The sequence below is a fragment of the Asterias rubens genome, chromosome 2 (genome assembly GCF_902459465.1).
Source record: "Asterias rubens chromosome 2, eAstRub1.3, whole genome shotgun sequence".
NCBI lineage: Eukaryota > Metazoa > Echinodermata > Asteroidea > Forcipulatida > Asteriidae > Asterias > Asterias rubens.
This window is the reverse complement of record NC_047063.1, coordinates 22611427-22631551: the sequence shown is the minus strand read 5'-3', so window position 1 is coordinate 22631551 and position 20125 is coordinate 22611427. Positions and strand designations below refer to the sequence as shown.

The 20125-nt window shown below is 39.8% G+C and overlaps 1 protein-coding gene across 2 annotated transcripts in view; it reads right to left on the bottom strand.

Moving 5' to 3' along the window:
* Positions 1-20125, bottom strand: part of LOC117306845 (trichohyalin-like) — an 84401-nt gene that overhangs the window by 18552 nt on the left and 45724 nt on the right. For both annotated transcript variants that reach the window (XM_033791395.1, XM_033791396.1), the window contains exons 21-35: positions 18728-19013; positions 17544-17682; positions 13304-13478; positions 11537-11730; positions 10403-10597; positions 8165-8402; positions 7696-7814; positions 6634-6815; positions 6285-6492; positions 4899-5060; positions 4083-4241; positions 3106-3288; positions 1647-1809; positions 1042-1232; positions 294-514 (exon numbers count right to left, since the gene is read on the bottom strand). In XM_033791395.1, the coding sequence (XP_033647286.1) occupies positions 294-514; positions 1042-1232; positions 1647-1809; positions 3106-3288; positions 4083-4241; positions 4899-5060; positions 6285-6492; positions 6634-6815; positions 7696-7814; positions 8165-8402; positions 10403-10597; positions 11537-11730; positions 13304-13478; positions 17544-17682; positions 18728-19013 (2815 nt within the window). The remainder of the gene's footprint in view (positions 1-293; positions 515-1041; positions 1233-1646; positions 1810-3105; positions 3289-4082; positions 4242-4898; positions 5061-6284; positions 6493-6633; positions 6816-7695; positions 7815-8164; positions 8403-10402; positions 10598-11536; positions 11731-13303; positions 13479-17543; positions 17683-18727; positions 19014-20125) is intronic.

Sequence of the window (20125 nt, the reverse complement as noted above, 5' to 3'; positions counted from 1 at the left end):
TTTTTTTCCTCAGGTTCAATATCTTCCGATGTTCCTGAACTTTCTTCAAAACTAGCAGGAGATCAAGTTATTGCCCATTTCTTTCTTTTGAGAAACACAGTTTGTGTGAGTTGCACTTTGGAACTTCTACATGTATTTGTATCGTGTTTTCCCACCATCTTACAGTTAAAGATACCAAAAATATCTTCTCCCACTTTAAATTTTATATATTTTCCTTAACAAGCCTTCACCCTGAATGGCATTGAGTTGGGCGATATTTTAATTCTCCAAAAAGCAAAACAAACGACACTCACTTTGCATCGCGATTCTTCTCTTGCTGCTGCGCCATGCTGAAGAGGAGGGCCGCCGTATCGAACTTATCCTCCATCTGGAGTTTGCGCTGGTCACGACGTAGCTTAGCGAGAGCTAGCTGACGTTCCCTCTCACTGTTCAGGCTGGCGTCTTGGCCCCTCAAGGCTGCCAGAAGTGCCTCTCGCTCATCTTCAAAGTGGGAGTTCAAGTCCTCTAGGACATTCTGGGGAGAAGAATGAGTAGGAAAAAAAACATCCTCATCATTCTTCCGGCTGCTGAGCAGGCAAATACAAATTTCATCCGATGACTGCCATTTTGGGCAATTGTTGCGACTTGGTCTGCTTGCAGCATGCTTTCAATGTTTCAATATTTTAAATTTTATTATTATATTATTATTATTATTATTAAATCAAGTGTTGCCTTCCTGGCGCGATCTTCCAACAAGAAGGTGTTTATATGGCAAATAATTTGATCTGGCATATGGAGTGAGTGTGCATGCCCAAGAAACATGAGTTCCACACGAGGGCTGGTACTAAGCAAACACTTTTAAGCAGTCTCCATGAGCAAAAGCAACCATCTATAAATTTTCATCTAATTTTCTCAAAGAGAAATGGGTCTTATTTGTTCTTATGCATCACAAAACTTAACTTGACCTTGGAGTCCCGCTTGAAAAGTGCAACAAGCCTGCCAATTTCAGATATCAATGATATAATCTGAAACTCTCTGCAAGAACCAAAAGTTTTCCCTTACCCTTTTTTTCTTCCGCTCCTCCAGGAAGTCTCGTCTCTTCTCCTCTTTCTCAACCATCTCATCGAGGGTCTCATCGTCGATGGAGAGACCCTCCTTAGCCCTCTCCTCCTTCAGCACCTTTCTACGCTCAAGACGCCGTTTCAGACGCTCCTCCTGCTCGGATTTGGTGCTGCCGAGGAGCTTGGCAAGCTCTATGCAACAATTTCAAAAAAGAGAAAATATAATTAGCTATTGCAAATTGCTTACCAAGCAAAAACAATAAATAAAAATAAATAAATTTTATCTAGCGTATTCTAAAAAATAATATACCAATGCACTTTTCAATATATAGTTCCCTGGTCATTGGGCAAATAACAGTCATGTAATCTTTCTCAGCTCCTTGGGAGTATATACAGCCTGAGTTACCAGGGCGCGCCAAAGGATTTTCCAAACACATCAACCTCTACCATCATGCCTATAGTGAATTGTCTTGCTCAAGGACACAAGGGTAACAACCGGGATTCGAACCCACACTCCGACTCCCCCGATGACTAAATCAACAGAACTTGAATTCAATACTCTAAACAACTTGACCATGACACCCTAAAGTTTAAGATTTCCTTTACCTTGTTGATCTTTGATCCCTTGGCTGAGCAGTGCAGATGCCTCATCATACTTCCCTTCTTGTCTCAGCTTCCGCTCTTGTAGCTTCAGCTTCATCAGTTTGGCTTGGCGCTCCCTCTCAGACAGGCGAGCCCAGTCTGCTTCCCCGACTTGCTTCATTAGGGCCTTTAATGATACACAAATAAACTCTAAATCAAATCCACTCTTTCAAATATACTAGTCGTCTTATGATCGGAAGACCAAAACTCCGCAAAACAGACTCACCAGGTGGAGTGGCCTCAGCATGGCTAACCTAACTGCAGCTACCCCCTACAGCGAGGCAAAATCGCTCCTGCACCAACCACACAACTAAGGAGAAGTGGGCAGCAGCCTATGACGATTAATGATGACGTTCTTATAATCTGGTTTTCAGCCAATTTGACCCCAAAAATTTAGATTGAAATTGTAAACAATTTTGTTTTTTAAAATCAGAGCTCTTTTTTTAAGAGCCTTCTATTTTGGATTCTGTTCATTGCCTTGCTTATGTCTGTTGTGCACATTTTGTTAACTTTTGCATCAACAAATTTAAATTGGTTTTTGAAAACCCAAACTAAAATAAAAACGGTTTGGGCCCAATTTCATGAAGCTTTTTCTAGCAGAAAATACTGCTTGAAAATATTTCTCTGCTGGACCAAAATCGAGTGAGTGGGGCACCTGAGTCCATTATTGTAAACTTAGTGTAATTTTGAATAGTTACCTGTTTTTGTTAAGCAATACTTTTTGGTGCTTCGCAAGTTTTTGTGCTTACATGCTTTATGATAGCGCTGCTTTACAGCAAATTGTGTGCTTACTACGCGATTGCCATTTCATAGCGCTGCCAAACGTATGAGCACACGAAAAGGCATGCTAACATTCTGGTGCCTGACGTCACAATGCAAATCCATGGTGAATGCGCAATATGGCCGCCTAATTTTTCTGCTAACCTGTGAAATACGCTTGCACCTTAGCGAACCTTTCTGACGCAGTAGGCACAAAATTTGCTTAGTGTTGAAGTCACTGGACGCTTTTGGTAATTGTCGAAGACCAGTCTTTACACTTAGTGTATCTCAACATATGCACAAAATAACGAACCTGGGAAAATATGAGCTCAATTGGTCCTCGAAGTTGGGAGAAAATGGAAGAAAATACACCCTTGTCACACGAAGTTGTGTACTTTCAGATTCTTGATATCGAGACCTCATGTGTGATTGAACGTGAGGTCTCAAATCAATTCAAATATTTTACTGAGAGATAACTTCTTCCTCAAAAACTACATTTATTACTTCAAAGGGAGTCAATTCTTACAATGTTTTATACTAATAACAGCTCTTCATTACTTGTTACCAAGTAAGTTTTTATGCTAACATTTATTTTGAGTAATTACCGGTAGTGTCCAGTGCCTTTAAGCAGCATTATGAAATTGGGCCCTGGTGTTTTACTGACCTCACTGAGTAGTTTATCCCTGAGAGTGTCGTACTTGACCTCAAGGGCTTTAATGAGTTGCTCTTCAGTGACCTCCGATGAGTCAGACTTAGTGACCAGCACCGTCCCGGCGACGTTGTCGTTCCAACCATTGGTCCTAGCGATGAACTGTACCTGCTTCAATTGCTTCAGGGTAGTAGCGGACTAAAGGGAAAAAAAGGAAATAAAAGATATTATGGATCAAATATTTGATTATTTATCTAATTGAACTGATAGCAAGTGTTTCATAGAGGTAAAAGTGCTAGGAGTCTTAAGACACAATTCACTTTTGGGGTTCGCAATGCTAGAAAATAAAGAAAACCTGCTCTCAGTGGAGAAAAAAAAAACTACCCATAGGACTGACAAACACTTCTTAGTTAACAAAGTCAATATATAATAACTGTGATATCTCTTTGAGGAACACTTGAAACTTTAATAGTGATTGCGCCTTCGACCTAGGGAATTATGCACTCTTATAATAGGCTAAGAGAGGGATCACTGTGGCCTTTGAGCTTTAGGTTTTCTTTTAAAGTGAGATTTATCCTATTGGTTAATCAATAACTATAAACAAGAGCATCTGCTATAATACATTGTCGAGCTACTTCTGGGCGCAAAGCTGGCATACGCTTGTGTGTCATTTGGACAAACAAATTGTCATTCAATAGCATTTCTTATGACAGAACTGATAATTATCACAAGCAGTAATGGAAGGCAGGTCCACAAATTATTTTGTGCATACGCAAATTCTTAATGAAACCCTTGCTCAACATTGCATTTCCTATGGGCCTCTGGTAAATGTTAAAGCCAGTTTGTGTGAAGTGGGCATGGCTCTCAGTGGAACTAACATCCAATTTATGAACAGGGTAGGGGAAAAAGTGGTTTTACTCAATAACATGTCAGTTCCTTTTTTCTTTTTCAGTTCTTTTTAATAAGAAGAAACCTAACTTAGAGATGCTGACCTTTGACCCGAGGTCATTTAGGAGAAGTGCGGCTTCATTCTCTTGCTGTTCTTGCAGGTTGGCCAGTAGGGCTACCTGAATGTCGCCCTCTTTCGCTGCGTCTCCTTTGATCTTCCTCTCATCGTCAAGATGGCTCTCTAACGTCAGAGATGTAGCTTTCTGTTCAAGGAAAGAAAAATTATTTGGCTCTTTTGAAAAACTGATGATGTAGCATTTCTTTAAAAAATTTAAAGGTAAAAATTGCTTTATTATTGGCTTATACATCTTTGGTGTAATTCTATAAATCCTGAAAATGGGTAGTAATCTTCACTAGTTTGAGAAGAAATGTAACAACTAAACTTCTAAAACTTAATAAAGGTGTTCTACTCAAAAACCGCTGGCACCGAAAGAGTTGAAAGACCGATTTCTTTTTTACATTTTATATATGAGTTTGGTCTTTCAAATTCTCCTTAGTGGGCCATAACACAAGCTACATTTAGATTTGTGATTCAGACTTTTGTTAATTTTTTTTTACAGAGTTATGAAAACCTAAGAAAAAAAACCTAGGAATTGTTGCCATCAAAACATAAACGAAAAATGCTGGCACCAAAAGAGTTTACAAACTGATTTATATTACCTACATAAAATATATCAATTTGGTCTTTCATATTCTCCTTAGTGGGCCATAACACAAGGTACATTTAGTTAAGTGAGTTAACACTTTTGTTTGAATTTTCTTTTACAGAATTGTGAAAACCTAAACAAAGCCTCAGAGCTGTTACCCTAAAAACATTTTCTTTTAAATGCTGGCACCAAACGAGTTAACAAACTGCTTACATTAAATATATCAATTTGGTCTTTCATATTCTCCTTAGTGGGGCCGCTGTCTCTCCATTCCTGGCGTGCTCCCTTCAGTTCTTTCAGTCTCTTCTGACGATTGTCTTCCGTCATCTGCTTAGCGTTGGAGCGATAGCTGCTGTTCTCTTGCCCCTGCATCAGCTGTTGATTTTGAAAATGCCATGATTACTTGGACTTTGTTAATGGCAATTGTCAAAGACCAGTCTTCTCACTTGGTGTATCTCAACATATGCATCAAATAACAAACCAGTGAAAATTTGAGCTCAGTTGGTCAGCAAAGTTGCAACATAATAGTGATCTGAGGTCTCGAAATCAAATTCATGGAAATTCCTTCTTTCTCAAATAACCATACGTTACTTCAGAGGGAGCAGTTTCTCACGATGTTTTATATTAACAGCAGCTCCCCATTACCTTGATTACTTGTTACCAAGTCAGGTTTTAGGCAAATAATTATTTTGAGTAATTACCAATAGTGGCCACTTTAATGATAGCGTAGCCACCAAAAGCCATTTTCTACATGTATGTACAACAAATCATTATCTTCCAGTACGCGCTAAATCCACCAATCAGATGCTCGAACTACTAGGGGGATAAAAACACATATGCTACAACCTCTGTTTTATATCCTACTTCCTCTGTTTTTATTACACAGTGCGTATTGTGAAATGTCATTTTGTCCAGCTCCGTATACGGACAGTGCAAAAATTACATTCTAAACTTTGTGCGCGTGAAATAACGGCGCATGAAATAACGCCCTGAAGTTTTAAATTTTGCACGTTGCAAGTGAGACTGGAAGATAAATTCGTTATCACACGCGCGCTTCTGCATCCCATATCCAACTCGGCCGGGACGCAGAAACGCTATATTTTTCCGTATTCCACTCGCGCTTGTGTGATAACTTATATCGGCTCAGTGATATTGTGATCCTTACTTGCAATATCATATCAATCAATGAGTTAATCAATTATAAATTAATTTAATCAATCAATGACAACGACTTCTACAGCACTTGTAACCATCCAGATGGCACCTTAACCGATGGCCCCCACCCATGCAACCACGGCAAACAAAGGGTAGAACCAAATTACAAAAACACTTGAAGACTTACAGCAAAGACATCTTCATGGCAAATTTAGAAACGAGTGATGAATTCAATTTACTTTTTTTTTAAAGAGGTATCATCTAACATCACAAGGATGATGGGCACTTCAAGGTGAGGGCTACCTGGTTACACTGAACTGAGTTGAGCAGTCAAACTTTCCCACAGGCACTTTCCCAGTTGGCGCCCACTCCTTGGGCAACTAGACCGCTCAGCCATGACACGCCACAATGCTCTTTGCCAATCATCTTGACTCCTATATGTACCTCAATAAGGAGATCTCTCTCTGCTTCATGTTTCACCTCCATCTCCTGCACCACAACCTCTTGCATAGCTACATCATTGTCTTCATCTTCAGGGAGTGGGATAGGACCCTGGGCGTCCCTTGCTCTCATCCTCTCCTCCTTGCTCTTACGACGCTGGGCGAGCCGCTCTCGGGCAAGCTGCTCCTGCCTTCGCCTCTCCTTCTCGTGTCTGAATTAAACAATGGAAGCAGGCACCAAATCTTAAAACCTTATACACACTATAGACAAGCAAATTACCCAGGAAATTCAGATGAACATTTTGTAATAATAATGTCCCCCCCCAAAAAAAAAAAAAACCAAAAAAACTTACAAGTCTTCAGCATCTTGAGCCTGTTTGGTCAACCCCATCGCCAAGGCCGCTGCATCAAACTTGTGCTCCCTTCTTGCCTTCCTCTGATCTCTCCTAAGACGAGCCAACTCCCGCTGACGCTCTTTCTCGCTCATGAGGCGGTCGTTGGCATCTCTCATACTGGCGAGAAGAGCATCTCTCTCCTGGTGACGAGTAACATAAATACAAAATAACAACAAAAGTTTCTTACATAATACTCAAGTCTATCCCCCAGAGACATTTGTATACATGACATGTGTCCTGGAGCAAGACACTGAACTGCTTCTCTTCACCTAGAGGTAATTAATCTAGCTCGGTGCGCTTCAAACTTAGCAGCACATGCGGAACACCCCTCAGGGAGCTGAGCATGGCTTAAGGAATGATACATTGTATAAAATGGCCCAGTGAGAAGATGTTTTTTATATTTTATTCGTCAGTCCAGATTTAATGGCGCTGTATTATTTATTTATTTATTTATTTCTTCTTTACCCTGGGGAAACCTCTCAGTAAACATGGTAAAACACAGTTTTCCAGAGGTGCCCATCAACTACATACACATTAAAATTTTAAAAATGTATAAGTATAAAATATTTATATAAAAACATATTGATTAATATGAAAAATAGAAAAACAGCCAAATTTAAATAAAGACAACGGATATATACGACAACAGCACAAAAACTGTACAACAAGCAAAATATAAAATAGAGACAAAACTTCAAAATCTGGTCCGGCCAAGGAAAAACACCACATGCACCATATGTTAAAAACTCAAATTTGTGTACTGAACTTTAAAAACTTGCTATATAAAAGCCCAGGGGTGGATTTCACAAAGGTAGACCTAACTTAGGACTAGTCCTAGGCAATGCTAAGAGATAGGACCAGTCCTAAGTTAGGACCAGTAACTCATCCTAACTTAGGACCAGTGCTATATCTTAGCATTGCCTAGGACTATTCCTAAGTTAGGACTACCTTTGTGAAATCCACCCCAGTGCACACCGAGCAAAGAATTTACATCATTCTTGGAAAGAGACTTCTACTCACCGCATCAAGGCGATTGTCAAGCTGATCTAGAATATTCTTTGGCTTGTTCTTTCTCAGTTCTTCCTCTTCTTGTTCGATCTCCTCCTGCTCAAGACGGTCTGCCTCCTCCTTGCTCATGCCTACGGATGAAGAAAAAAACTATTCTGATCTGCGTATTTGTTCTAATGTGTTTTTTTACAAGCCCTAATGCATAAATTTGATCAAACCCACAAGTAGTGTCATACTTTGATAATGATACTGAAAAAGAAATTGTGTAGCTTTTATCCGAAAGCCAAAAAGACTGCTTTTAATGAACTTGAGAAGTGCAACAAGTTGTTCTCATAAAAATTTCCCTCAAGAAAACATGCATTGCAAGAGAAAACATTTCCCTAACACTTGGTTCTAAGTTTTATATTATACTTCATTACCAAAAAGGGATTTCTCCTCCAAAAGATACGTATCAGAAAATCCTTCTAATTTTTGTACTCACCCTGTGCCATTCTCTGCTTCCTTTTCTCAAGCCTCTCCTTCAACTTCTCCTCCTGTTGCTTCTTGGTATCCCCTAGCAACAGTTCCAGTGCATTCTGGGAAGCAATGGCATCACCCAGCAATGCTGCCGCCTCATCATACTTGCCGTCTTTACGGAGACGGCGTTCCTCCAGTCGCAGTTTGATCAGACGAACCTGCCGCTCTTTCTCAGAGAGACGCGCCCACTCTGCTTCACCGATCTAAAGGAATTCACACCATAGAAATAAACAAATCATTTTGGAAATGAATCTGTGACCAGGGACCAGTTCCATCAAGCTGGTTAAAAATTGCTAAGCTAAGAAAATGATTAGTAGGATTTGAAACTTTGCATGGTGGAAATACCATATAGAAAGGTTTGCGGTACACCATGTAATGACTGTCTCTAATGAGTTGGGGTGGTTCTGAAAAGAACCGTTGGTTTCAACTCGACGTTTCGATCAGTGATGAAGAAAAGCAGGAAAAGTAAACCCCAAAATGGCATTTTATCAAAGACTGCTAAGTTGTATTTTGGTTACTTCAAAGATTTGGGTTCTTTTTGTAATGCAAAACACAATGTCCACTGGTTGACATTAAACCACTACACTCTTAAAATACTTTTCGTCGTTAGGGATGAAAATTATTTTTGTGACTTGTTTTACTCATTTCTCAAAAAAACTAAAGCACCTCAGCAAGTAATATTTTAAGGGAAGCTTTCAACTATCATTTTTTTCAAACTGTGTGAGTTTAATGTAAATCTGTGAACATTTTGTTTTGTGTCCTACAAAAAGTACCCAGACACTTTAAGAGTTTTCCCCAAGCCCTATTTTAGGATAAACTAACTTCTTACAGTAGTCATCTTTCAAATACGGGAGTATCTTTAGTAAAAAACATTTCTCAAATTCAAATCAAGTGAAAATTTGATTTTAAAACTAGCAATAATAATACCAGTCTAGTATAGTGTATGTAACTACCAATATGAAAGTAGGCCCAAGTTCATAGCCCTTTGGAATGCCCAATTCATAGAAACCTATGAATTGGTCAAGTGTCTTACTTAAGGACTCAAGAGTAACAACTGGGACTCAAAACTTAGTCACTCAGCATATCACTTAGAACTCAAGTCTACGTACCGCTTGGCCACTACTCACGCAACTCACAAAATGTTTTAAAAATGGTACATTTAAAGCCATTGGACCCTTTCGGTAAACAGTGTTGTCCAAGGCCCACACTTTGTGTACCACAACTTCTATATCAAATAACAAGCCTGTGAAAATTTAGGCTCAATCGGTCATCGGAGTCGGGAGAAAACAACGGAAAAACCCACCCTTGTTTCCGCGCGTTTCGCCGTGTCATGACATGTGTTTAAAATAAATCCGCAATTCTCGTTAACGAGAATTTATATTGTTTTGCTGTTTTCTCAAAAAGTAAAGCATTTCATGGAATAATATTTCAAGAGAAGTCTTCCACCATTGCCTTCTGTAAACCCTGTAAGTTATTTGTAAATCGGTGAACTTTTTTTTTTTTTTCTGAACCGAAAGGGTCCAATGGCTTTAACAAATACAGGATAAAATCCCACCAAAGTAATAATATACATGTATGCCTTTGATTATCTTCATCTTGATAAAGTACTGAGTATACAGTGCTTAAATAAACACATCAGGGAATTGGTAAAACCAAATGATTATGCCTTGATGAAATAATCTTCTAATCGTAGAGTGTAACATGTGGCCGAGTGGTAAAGAGCAATGCATTCAAGTCTTTGCTAAGAGTCACCACAGTGTGGGTTGGAATCCGGATCGTGACACTTGTGTCCTTAAGCAAGACACTTTAATGAAATGGATTCTCTTCACCCCAGGGGTACCTGCGAGGGTAGAGGTTGATATTGTGAATGAAAAAGCCTTCGGAGCAAGAAATCATGTCTAATCGTACTTGGGGACAGATCTCTTTCTGTCGCAGCACCACATCTCTAAAATCAACTACCTCCCTTCACATAAAAACATCCACCTCTTTCACTCTTTCAAAACATCTCTCAGAACACACCTCATGTCGATAGATCCTTTCTGTTGTATTTAATCTGTATTTAATCTGGTTTTTTTTGTGATTTTTGTTGAGTTTCTTTGTAATAACGCCCTGAGCCCTTTGTGGATTTTATTATTATTATTGTGAAATGCGCTATATAAGAACTTGTCATTATTATTATTATTATTTTTATTATTATTCTCACCTGGTTCATCAGTGCCTCTGCCAGAATCTGATCTTTTAGAGCGTCAAACTTTCCTTGCAGGGCGTCCACTAGCTCTTCCTCACCAGCCTTCTTGCTCAGGTCCGCCGTGGTCAGCACAACAGCAACATTCTCGTTGCGTTCCTTCTTCTGATCCTCAATGTTTTGCTGCTGCACGTGGACCAGGGACTTTAAATCCTTTTCAAAAGAAAAGAAACGTTTGTAACGATTGGAGGATTTAGATTATGTGAATCCACAGGACTCACGTAGAGACCTTGACCACCGAGTCTTTGAAATCTTTAAATGTTTCTGTTTTACTCCTTTTGATAGGCTTGTACTAGTGTCCAACAGACTACATTTGAAATAAAAATTTTCATTAGCTAGATTGTGCAAACTTCCAACTTTGTTGTTTCTTTTCTAAAACAGCACTTAGGGGTATTGTCAAAAATGAATCCAGGCTCGAGTTTCATAAGCTGTTAAGCAACAAATACTGCTTAACATATTTATTTGCTAATCACAAATTGAGTGGGGAACCTGTCACAACAATGTAAACCTAATGGAAGTTTGGCTGGTATCATGGTTCTGTTAAGCAATGCTTTTCTGTGCTTAGCAAGTTTGTGTGCTTACAGGCTTTATAAAATTAGGCCCTGAAAGGTACATGTAGTTGGATGACACTTCTCTGATTAAAATATTTTAGGTGGATTTCTGTTGAACTGTATTTGTATCTGAGACATGGTTTTACTCGCTGCAAGGCACACAGCTCTCTGAAGCACCAATCGGGGGACTTCGTTGAGCTGTATATTTGTATCTAAGACATGGTTTAATAATAATAAATAATATTAATATGAAACATTTATATAGCGCTCTACGGAGAACAGAGCGCTTTACATGAGACTATGGCAACAAAACAAAAGAAAAACAAACAAACTAGGATGGGTGAGGGAAAAGAAATGTCTTGAGGAGGCTTTTGAATACAGGCAACGAGATCACCTCTCTCAGACCCGCGGGGAGCTCATTCCATAGGCGAGGGGCAGCTATGGAGAATGAGCTATCCCCAGCTTTCCGTGGTTTTACTTAGTCAGTCGGTGCAAGGCACACAGTGTTCCTCTAAAGCACTAAGACATGTCTTGTATGTACCTTATCTGGTAAGAGACTACACACTGCTTCACATTCTTTAGCCTGTTGCTGCTGCAAGTCAGCCATGATGGTAACGATGACATCATCTCTATTTATAGTAACATCTTTAGATTCCTTCTGCAGCAGATGTGTCCGTCCCGCTGTCTTGACTACGGATGCCTCCCCAAGCAAAGCTCGATGCTCTGTTTTATCGCCTTAAAAAAAAGCATGTAAAGAATCACAACATTAAATAAATTTTCTTTACATCCACTTCGTTGTTTGCAGTACTCGCTGCTGATTGCAAGATGGGCCCAATCTTATATAGCTGCTTGAGCACATAAAGTAGCTAAGCACACTAAACTTTGAATACCAGAATAAGGTTAGAAGAATTGAAATTTTGCATGGTGGAAAAAAAGATATGGAAAAGTTTGCGGTAACAGTACCCCATGTATTGACTATCTCTGAATGAGTTGGGGTGGTTCTGAAAAGAACCGTTGGTTTCAACCCAATGTTTTGATCAGTATGCTCTGATCGTCTTCTGGAGAGGTTAAGAATAAGGTTACCAGCCTAACTACATGTGTGTATCATGTCACATGTAAAGTTTGTGACTGATGTCCTGGGCCAAATTTCATAGCAGAAAAATTTCAGTACAGAAAAATTGGGCGGCCATATTGCGCGTTTACCTTGGATTTGCATTGTGACGTCATTTATTTCCGTGCGGTAAGCACCGGTAGGTGAGCGTGCCTTTTCGTGTGCTTACGGTTAGCAGCACTATGAAAAAGAAATTGCACAGTAAGCACAAAATCGGTCGCTAAGCCAGCGCTATGAAAATGTTTCTGCTTATAACCAGCTCATTGAAATTGGGCCCAAGTGTCAAATCACTGGGTACACTCAGAGGTGTACACAGGGGTGTCCAATCTACAGGACAAAAAGCAGTTGTGGTAAAGTACATGTCTCTTTCTTCTTTTGTACTTTTTTTTCTTCCAATTCATTTATCACCTCTTGTAACTAGTAGCACGTAGACTGCACTGTACCCTTAGATAGGGACAGCAAGTTTTGCTTATAGACGATGTGACCTCTGACGTCACTCGAAAACCATAATATGATTCGCGCGCATACCGCCGGGCAAAACCTTTGTGTTTTGGCAGCCAGCTAGAAAGTACATACAATCTTACCATCCATGACTACGCGTCTTTTTGACCGGCGAAACATGACGTGTATAGTGTTTTGTCAACAGAGGGCGGTTTGAATGTAAACATAGGTCATGGATGACTATGAATCCAGTATCAAGTATCAATTAAACTAGGGTGGTTGCTACATGTATGTGAACAAGAAACAATGGGTCAAGCTCTGCATTCTGAGTGGCTGAACGGTGTAGAGTACGGGACCCAAGCTTTGGTATTTCTGAACAGTAGAGAGATGGTACAATTACCAGTCATGGCACTTAACTGCCCTTGAGCATTGAGTAAAAAAAAATTTCAGTCTATAATTGCTGTGCCTATTAAGCTGTACAATATAAGTATCCTGTACTAGGGTTGGTAGTGCATGTAAAAAAACTCAGAACACTTCTTTTTGAGGAAGAGTGTTGCCTGGACACGCATGTGGCTGGATCTGAATTGGCAGCTACTTCTACGGCTCTGACTGTTGCTAAGGGTGTTGCTATCGGGACATCCCATCAATGCATGATGGTACAGCAATACAGTCAAAGTCATAGCCATATAGCTGCAAAATCAAACACAGAACACCCTCATAAAAGTGGTACAAACTCCCGTTTCCAAATTTTCTCACCTATATCCATGTTTCGCCGTTTCTCCATCAGCTTTTGTAGGACTTCTTGCCGCTGCTCTGGGGTCATGTTCTCGGCTATCAACACGTCATCTTCACCGTACTCCTTCTGGAGGAGTTCAAACAAAGCCTCTCTCTCAAGACGATGTTTCTTCTCTATAGAGCGGATGACTGCGTCCTTGAGAAATAAAAAGCAATTCATAGGATCGGTTGTTATGAAAAACAAAATGTTTCGCTTTAATCTGAAAGCTTAGTACCTCTTCATCATTTGCACCAGTGCTCATCCTCCTGAAAAATGCTTGCTTCTTGAAATATGAATGTTAAACTTGCATCAGTGGTAAAGAATATTATTTGGTTTTTACGCTTACACTGAGTCAAGTAGGCACTTTATACTCGATACTTAACCTGTATAAAAATTTAACAGGTTTGTTTTAGATGGAGTGCTTAGTGAAAAAAACTAGTGGGCGGGAAAAGTGTAATAAGCTAAAATTCAATATCTGGTATTATCAAACTTTTTAATACGAAAATAAAAATCAGCGCGGAAAGCAATGTTTTATCATTTGTAGTTCAGTGCAACATTGGAAGTTTTCAAATGTCATTTAATGTCATCAAACAGTATTTTTACAAATGACGTTGCGAGTGAATATTTGTAACTTCTCATTATTGCTGGCAGGACCAGCGAGCAATGCTAATTTTATTTATAAGCTCTAGATGTCATTTGGTAATTCTTTTAAACAACTTTTCTACTATTGTCATTTGCCTGTTCTGTTTACCAATATTTTACCCCTTCTTTTATACCCCTATTATACACACTTATATTATATTATACACCCTTAATGTTTTACACCTTAAGAGTGTGCCATTATTTATTATTGTATATTTTCCTGTAGTAATGGTGTATCTTTTTAACAAAGTTCTGCTTTAGACTTTTGTCTTTTTATCATGCTTTGTTTTTGCACACACTGCTTTGAGGTTGTTATTCAGCAATACTGCGATTTATAAGTGAATTTATTATTATAGATGTTAAATTTGCATCGGGGATAAAGAATATTAATTTTGGTTTTTTACCCATACACCGATGTGTGTTAGCACTGTATACTCAGTACTTTCCCGAGTCCTGTGAAAAAATATCACAGGAATGTTACTCGGGTGGGATTCGAACCCACGACCCTTGCAATTCTATAGAGCAGTGTCTTACCAACTAGACTACCGAGGTTGCCCGGCAGCTAGATGCAGTTCGAATCCTATGTTTTGGCAGCGGGTACCGCAACGATATAATAGATGTTAAATTTGCATCGGGGATAAAGAATATTAATTTTGGTTTTTACCCATACACCGATGTGTGTTAGCACTGTATACTCAGTACTTTCCCGAGTCCTGTGAAAAAATATCACAGGCATGTTACTCGGGTGGGATTCGAACCCACGACCCTTGCAATTCTAGAGCAGTGTCTTACCAACTAGACTACCGAGGTTGCCCGGCAGCTAGATGCAGTTCGAATCCTATGTTTTGGCAGCGGGTACCGCAACGATATAATAGATGTTAAATTTGCATCGGGGATAAAGAATATTAATTTTGGTTTTTACCCATACACCGATGTGTGTTAGCACTGTATACTCAGTACTTTCCCGAGTCCTGTGAAAAAATATCACACAGGCATGTTACTCGGGTGGGATTCGAACCCACGACCCTTGCAATTCTAGAGCAGTGTCTTACCAACTAGACTACCGAGGTTGCCCGGCAGCTAGATGCAGTTCGAATCCTATGTTTTGGCAGCGGGTACCGCAACGATATAATAGATGTTAAATTTGCATCGGGGATAAAGAATATTAATTTTGGTTTTTACCCATACACCGATGTGTGTTAGCACTGTATACTCAGTACTTTCCCGAGTCCTGTGAAAAAATATCACAGGCATGTTACTCGGGTGGGATTCGAACCCACGACCCTTGCAATTCTAGAGCAGTGTCTTACCAACTAGACTACCGAGGTTGCCCGGCAGCTAGATGCAGTTCGAATCCTATGTTTTGGCAGCGGGTACCGCAACGATATAATAGATGTTAAATTTGCATCGGGGATAAAGAATATTAATTTTGGTTTTTACCCATACACCGATGTGTGTTAGCACTGTATACTCAGTACAACGTCATATCCCCGATGCAAATTTAACATCTATTATATCGTTGCGGTACCCGCTGCCAAAACATAGGATTCGAACTGCATCTAGCTGCCGGGCAACCTCGGTAGTCTAGTTGGTAAGACACTGCTCTAGAATTGCAAGGGTCGTGGGTTCGAATCCCACCCGAGTAACATGCCTGTGATATTTTTTCACAGGACTCGGGAAAGTACTGAGTATACAGTGCTAACACACATCGGTGTATGGGTAAAAACCAAAATTAATATTCTTTATCCCCGATGCAAATTTAACATCTATTATATCGTTGCGGTACCCGCTGCCAAAACATAGGATTCGAACTGCATCTAGCTGCCGGGCAACCTCGGTAGTCTAGTTGGTAAGACACTGCTCTAGAATTGCAAGGGTCGTGGGTTCGAATCCCACCCGAGTAACATGCCTGTGTGATATTTTTTCACAGGACTCGGGAAAGTACTGAGTATACAGTGCTAACACACATCGGTGTATGGGTAAAAACCAAAATTAATATTCTTTATCCCCGATGCAAATTTAACATCTATTATATCGTTGCGGTACCCGCTGCCAAAACATAGGATTCGAACTGCATCTAGCTGCCGGGCAACCTCGGTAGTCTAGTTGGTAAGACACTGCTCTAGAATTGCAAGGGTCGTGGGTTCGAATCCCACCCGAGTAACATGCCTGTGATATTTTTTCACAGGACTCGGGAAAGTACTGAGTATACAGTGCTAACACACATCGGTGTATGGGTAAAAACCAAAATTAATATTCTTTATCCCCGATGCAAATTTAACATCTATTATATCGTTGCGGTACCCGCTGCCAAAACATAGGATTCGAACTGCATCTAGCTGCCGGGCAACCTCGGTAGTCTAGTTGGTAAGACACTGCTCTAGAATTGCAAGGGTCGTGGGTTCGAATCCCACCCGAGTAACATGCCTGTGATATTTTTTCACAGGACTCGGGAAAGTACTGAGTATACAGTGCTAACACACATCGGTGTATGGGTAAAAACCAAAATTAATATTCTTTATCCCCGATGCAAATTTAACATCTATTATATCGTTGCGGTACCCGCTGCCAAAACATAGGATTCGAACTGCATCTAGCTGCCGGGCAACCTCGGTAGTCTAGTTGGTAAGACACTGCTCTATAGAATTGCAAGGGTCGTGGGTTCGAATCCCACCCGAGTAACATGCCTGTGATATTTTTTCACAGGACTCGGGAAAGTACTGAGTATACAGTGCTAACACACATCGGTGTATGGGTAAAAAACCAAAATTAATATTCTTTATCCCCGATGCAAATTTAACATCTATTATATCGTTGCGGTACCCGCTGCCAAAACATAGGATTCGAACTGCATCTAGCTGCCGGGCAACCTCGGTAGTCTAGTTGGTAAGACACTGCTCTAGAATTGCAAGGGTCGTGGGTTCGAATCCCACCCGAGTAACATGCCTGTGATATTTTTTTTCACAGGACTCGGGAAAGTACTGAGTATACAGTGCTAACACACATCGGTGTATGGGTAAAAACCAAAATTAATATTCTTTATCCCCGATGCAAATTTAACATCTATTATATCGTTGCGGTACCCGCTGCCAAAACATAGGATTCGAACTGCATCTAGCTGCCGGGCAACCTCGGTAGTCTAGTTGGTAAGACACTGCTCTAGAATTGCAAGGGTCGTGGGTTCGAATCCCACCCGAGTAACATGCCTGTGATATTTTTTCACAGGACTCGGGAAAGTACTGTGTATACAGTGCTAACACACATCGGTGTATGGGTAAAAACCAAAATTAATATTCTTTATCCCCGATGCAAATTTAACATCTATTATATCGTTGCGGTACCCGCTGCCAAAACATAGGATTCGAACTGCATCTAGCTGCCGGGCAACCTCGGTAGTCTAGTTGGTAAGACACTGCTCTAGAATTGCAAGGGTCGTGGGTTCGAATCCCACCCGAGTAACATGCCTGTGATATTTTTTTCACAGGACTCGGGAAAGTACTGAGTATACAGTGCTAACACACATCGGTGTATGGGTAAAAACCAAAATTAATAGAATTTATTATTGTTATTATTATCTACCTGCATGGAATTTCTATCATCATTGTCCGTGACGATGTCACTTGATTCCTCTTGGATTGTTCCCATAGCTCGTCTCTTTCTCATCGCCTCGATTCGCTGCTTCGCTAAAATCTCTTGCCTCTTTCTGTCATTCTTCAATCTGCATCCATCAAGACAAATTACAAGGACCCTTAGTCATAAAGCTGTCTAACGGCAGTGGACACCATAGGCAATTACTCAAAATAATTATTAGCATAAAACCCTACTTGGTAATGAGTAATGGGGAAAGTTTGGTAATATAAACAATGCGAGAAACAGCTCCCTCTGAAGTGGAGTAGTTTTTGAGAAAGAAGTATTTTTCCACAAATTTGATTTCGAGACCTCAGTTCAAAAATTGAGGTCTCGAAATCAAGCATCTGAAAGCACACAACTTCGTTTGACAAGGGCGTTTTTTTCTTTCATTATTGTCTCGCAACTTTGATGACCTATTGAGCTCAAATTTTCACAGGTTAGTTATTTTATGCATATGTTGAGATAAAACAACTGTGAAGGCTACTCTTTACCAATAGTGTCAAGAGTCTTTAAAAGGTTTGATTATTGTATGGCACAGAACCCAAATGTCCACAGATTCACATTGAAGATAATGATGGTAGTAAGCTGCCCTCAAAATAATACTTGCTGATGAGGTGCAGTAACTTTTGAGAAAGGGGTAAAAGTTGTTCACAAAAATAGATGTTTTCTCAGTTAGATGAAAGATGGTTTAGTCTGACAACAGGTTTACACGACTCTTCTGAAAACATTGCTATGTGATTTATACTTTTTTTCTCAAAAACTTGGCGACTAATGAAGCTGAAACAGGCAAATTGTATTACATACATCTCCATTCACAGTGAATGGGGTTCATGTAATGGCAAAAACACTGGTGTACAAAAGCATCAAAACCATTAAAACAGGAAAACTAGCTGAAAAATAATGCGCTGGAATATATGCAGGGTATCAGTCATAAGTAATGTAGAACACATAACATTTTGGTGGTAACCTGTTTTTTTTCTAAGAAAGCTATGCTAAAATTGTTGAGTGTTGAAACAACATTTGGGCTAACATGAAGGTGTTCAGCACGGAAAATCAGAATAGAAAAACTGGACTGTCAGACAAAAGTTGTTGAAGAAGCCAATTGATAAATTCCAGCACTAAAACATCCTCACCTCTCTGATGCGGCAGTTTGGTTCCGCTCGGCCAGCCCAATGGCAAGCGCCGCTGCCATGAAGTTCTGCTCTCCCCTTGCCATGCGTAGCTCCAGCCTGAGTCTCATCAGCTCTGCCTGCCGTTCCTTCTCGCTGAGGTACTCAGCGTCCGTGCTGTTCAGTCTCATCACGAGGACCTCGCGCTCGTTGTCGTAGCGCTTCTGGAGGTCATCCAGAGGATTGGACGCTTCGGACGGGTCGGATTCATCTTCGGATAACTCTTTATCCATGTCATCAAGATTTCCTCCTTAAAAGAAAAGAATAGAAGATAAATGATAACTACATCTTATTCAAAGCGCTTTTTACGGGCATCTCACAGTAGTTATCATTATATTTTGCCAGACAAGCTTTCACATTTGTTTAAATTATCAGACTTTCATTTATCTGATTCTTCAATATTACATGTAGTCGTCCCCCTAGCGCACACAGTTCTTTGGGGGGGGGGGGGGTAAATTCTTTTCTCATGCTGGCCCTTCCCTTTGGAATCTGCTCCCACTCACGAGTATGTTCGCCCTTAAGGATTTCAAACTTCATCTCAAAACCCATCTCTTCCAAAACAATAGTTTGGCTTGTGGTTTCATACACTATTTTTTGTACTGGCAGATGTTTATATGCTGTTTTTGATTTGTACTACATTTATGCTTTTATTGTTATATCGGTATATTTGTATTCGGTTTCCCAATCCAATACTTCATGGATACCAGCGCGTTAAAAGTGTTTCTTATTATTGTTGTGGCATGTCCTGGTCTAGTTTACCAAACCCAAGTTTTATTGTCATCAGCAGCAGATAAATCGGGTTCGAATCCTGGTTTTGACACTTAACCCTTACCACATAAAAAAATAATTGTTGATCATCCCCACCCGACTGTTCAAACCCACCCTGACTCCATTTTTTTTAATCATAAAAAAACAGCCTTTTCAATGATATTCTTTTTCAAAATGTACAGGTTTGAAAAGATGTTTGAAGAAGGTTTTTATTCATGTTTGCAATTCAAGAACAATTCTTCAAATATTTACTTGGGCTACACTGTGCTTAGTTATTTGAAAAAGTTTACAGAAAATGTCATCTAGGAGTTAAATTTGTTTGACAAAACTATTGGAAACATCAAATACACACAAACCCTCTTTTTATAGTGATTGTGATGATTTCTTTATTCTTGATTTCATATTTGGCCTGTCAACAAAACTTTAATAAAAAAAAAACCTCCCACCCTCATACGAAGAAAAAAAAGGACGATCAACATTTTTTTTTTTTTTTTTTACGTGGCCTAAGCTGCTTCAACAAAATCACCTTGAAACATGAAACTCTATACACGTATATGATAGTGTTCCCAGACCTTTTTAACCTTTAAAGACCTA